Source organism: Triticum dicoccoides, chromosome 2A (assembly GCF_002162155.2).
Source record: "Triticum dicoccoides isolate Atlit2015 ecotype Zavitan chromosome 2A, WEW_v2.0, whole genome shotgun sequence".
Taxonomy (NCBI): domain Eukaryota; kingdom Viridiplantae; phylum Streptophyta; class Magnoliopsida; order Poales; family Poaceae; genus Triticum; species Triticum dicoccoides.
The window spans coordinates 25,187,164-25,189,980 of NC_041382.1; the positions used below are offsets into that span (position 1 = coordinate 25,187,164).

Sequence of the window (2,817 nt, forward strand, 5' to 3'; positions counted from 1 at the left end):
GGAAAAAAAGGGAGAGTGATGAGTGTTAGTCACGTCGAAAAAAGGATTGTCGTTCGTAGCGTCAACAATATGCTAGTCGTTTCCGAGTCTGCATACTATTTCATGGAGATGTTAAGCGACTGTGTAGGCCACCATGGGCGTGTTCCCGGCAGCAACGGCATGGTGCTATCACCGGCAGCGACAACGACATAGGGGAGACAAGGACCAACTTCCTGTCCTTGCGGATGCAAATGATAACTAGGTGATTTGTTGAAGTTGGATATGATAAGAACATCTCCAGTATATCCTATAAAACCTCACGGGCTCTTATAATTTCCCATCGATTTATAGGATACGGTAAAATTTCGGCCGGAGCATATCCGGTAAAATGAAAGCCCGACCGATTGAGGCATGGCGCTCAAAGCAGGCCAGGGAGCATCGCGCCCTCTCCTGCAGCAGTTGCCGGAGGGCGTGGAGCGAGTTCGATGAGATCGGGGAGAACCTTTGGCCGGCCAGCAAGGGTCTCTACGAGGTGAAGATTGAGGTCCACGAGGCAAAAGAGGCGTTCGAGGCAGGAGAAGAGGGCACGGTTGTGCGGCTCGAGGTGGCCAAGGAGGTGTACCAGCTCGCGTGTAGTCTCTACCGCTCCGCTACCGAGTACTACCTCAACGTCAAGCCCTAGAGTAGTTTAGAGTTAGGTTTATCTATACTATACTTTTAAGCTTGTGTCTTTAAATGTGTGATGAACTCCCGTGAACTATGGTGACGTGGAGTTTAAGTTTAAATTATGCAGTATTTGTATATCGGATCTGTTCTGCCTTGTTTTGGTAGGGCTAGTTGGGATAACATCAAAACATACCCGAAGTGACTGCGTAGGCCACCACAGGCATGTTGTTGGCAGCAACGACATCGTGCTATCACTAGAAGCAGCAACGATAACCCCTTCATGCTAGGGGCGACAACGACCAACTTCCTGCCGTTGCGGATGCTAATGATAACTAGGTAGTTGTTGAAGTTGGATGTCATAAGGTTGTATGTGTGAAATTTACCAAATTGAGGATCACAATTCTGAAATTTCTTTTAAAGAAGTATTTTTTGAAGAAAAAAAACCCTCAATTCCTAGGGTGCTGGTGAGTTTGCAAGCGTGTAGGTGCATGAGTTTTTGCAGTGTGGGGACAGCGGGCGCACACGCTTCAGTGGACCCATTTGTCAAAGTAGTACTCCGTCTAGGGTTTCCATTTCCGCTTGGGCCTGCCGGGCGCCGCCGCTGATCTCGTCTCCACTCTCCCCGACTCCACCAAAACCACCACGCCGATGCTCCTCCGTTCTGGGCGGCGCCTGGCCGCCCAGGAAGAACCGGGGCGGACGGCCCCGCCGAGGAGGAGAAGCAGGGCAAGGTCGGACCGGCTCGCCGGCATCCCCGATGAGATCCTGCAGCAGGAGATCCTGCCCCGCCTCCCGGCCAAGTCCGTGCTCCGCTTCCGCGCCGTCTGCCGGTCCTGGCGCAGCCTCGCGTCCGACCCCACCTTCCTCCTCGACCACCACCGCCGCCAGCCGGCGCTTCCCCTGATTAGGTCCTGCCGGATCGCCGCCCGCGGCCTAGAATCCGGCCTCAACGCCATCCACCTCCGGTCCGCGAAGCTCGGCCCCTCTTTCCAGTTCCCATTCCGCGGCTATTTCGGCATCGCCGCCTCCTGCAACGGCCTTTTCGTCGTCGGCAGCTACATCATCTGCAATCCGGCCACGCGCGAGTGGGCTGCCATCCGGCAGGACAGGAAGCCCATAGAGAATCTCTCCGCCCTCTTCCGGCACCAAACTTCAGGGGAGTTCCGCGTCATGTACTGGAAAAACAACTCTATGGAGTTGATCTGTCGGCAGGAGTATTACGTCCTCACGGTGGGAACCAACAATTCATGGCTCGTCGATTGTCCGTTAACCGAGGTTTTGGCCGAGGAACCATCCATCTTTGGCGCGCCGGTCCTCCTCAATGGCAGCCTGCACATACACTGGAGGAGACGGTCAGGTGTTCGCTACCACAGGATACGGGTGTTCGACACAGTAGCAGAGACGTCGCGGCAGATGAGTCCGCCGCCTGTGAACCCCCGCCATGTCATGCACTTGCTTGACCTCGGTGGCAAGCTTGCTGCGTCCACCAGCAAGGATGGCATGACTGGGATGTCCATTTTTGTGCTTCAGGATCCTGAGCACGATGTCTGGGCGTTCCAGTACCAGATCAAACTGCCTGTGATGGAAATCAGGCGCTTTCAGGAGCAAGGTGATTGGTTGGCGAAGGTTGTCTCCGAGGAGGGGGACGTGCTTGTCAGCTGCTATGGCCATCTCCTGCAATATGACAAGAAGGGTAATTTGGTACGTAAGTTCAAGTATGATGATGACATGCCGGTAGTCATTCCTCACAGGTTCAAAGAGAGTCTTATCCAGCATACATTTTTCCGAAAGACAAAGAAGAAGAATGGATTCGTACTCACTCCTGGATAGCTGATTTCGCGCCATGTTAAATCTAAGTAAGTTTTTTATGCTACTTCTAAATTATAACTAGCACGATGTCCGTGCAATTATGCGGGAAACGCCTTTAATCATCTTTAATTTATTATTTATGCATTATCATGTTATTTTTAAGAACACAAGCTCAGAAATGAATATGCATGCCACTCATATTTGCTATTTGATTATTAGATCGGTACGTAGAATTAAAGCTGAGATTAAAAGCTACCTAATGTAGTTGGGAAGAATCTTTTATGTGGTATAATTACGCAAAATTAGTCTTTGGATCGTTAAGTGGCTGGTCATTTGCACATGATATTGATATATTAATATGCA

The 2,817-nt window shown here is 51.3% G+C and overlaps 1 protein-coding gene across 1 annotated transcript in view; it reads left to right on the forward strand.

Annotated features, from left to right (window-relative positions):
* The first annotated feature begins 1,293 nt into the window (after positions 1-1,293).
* LOC119357479 overlaps positions 1,294-2,817 on the forward strand; it is a 4,081-nt gene continuing 2,557 nt past the window's right edge. The window contains exon 1 of the mRNA XM_037624412.1: positions 1,294-2,501. Coding sequence (XP_037480309.1) covers positions 1,294-2,475 — 1,182 coding nt within the window. The 3' untranslated portion in view covers positions 2,476-2,501. The remainder of the gene's footprint in view (positions 2,502-2,817) is intronic.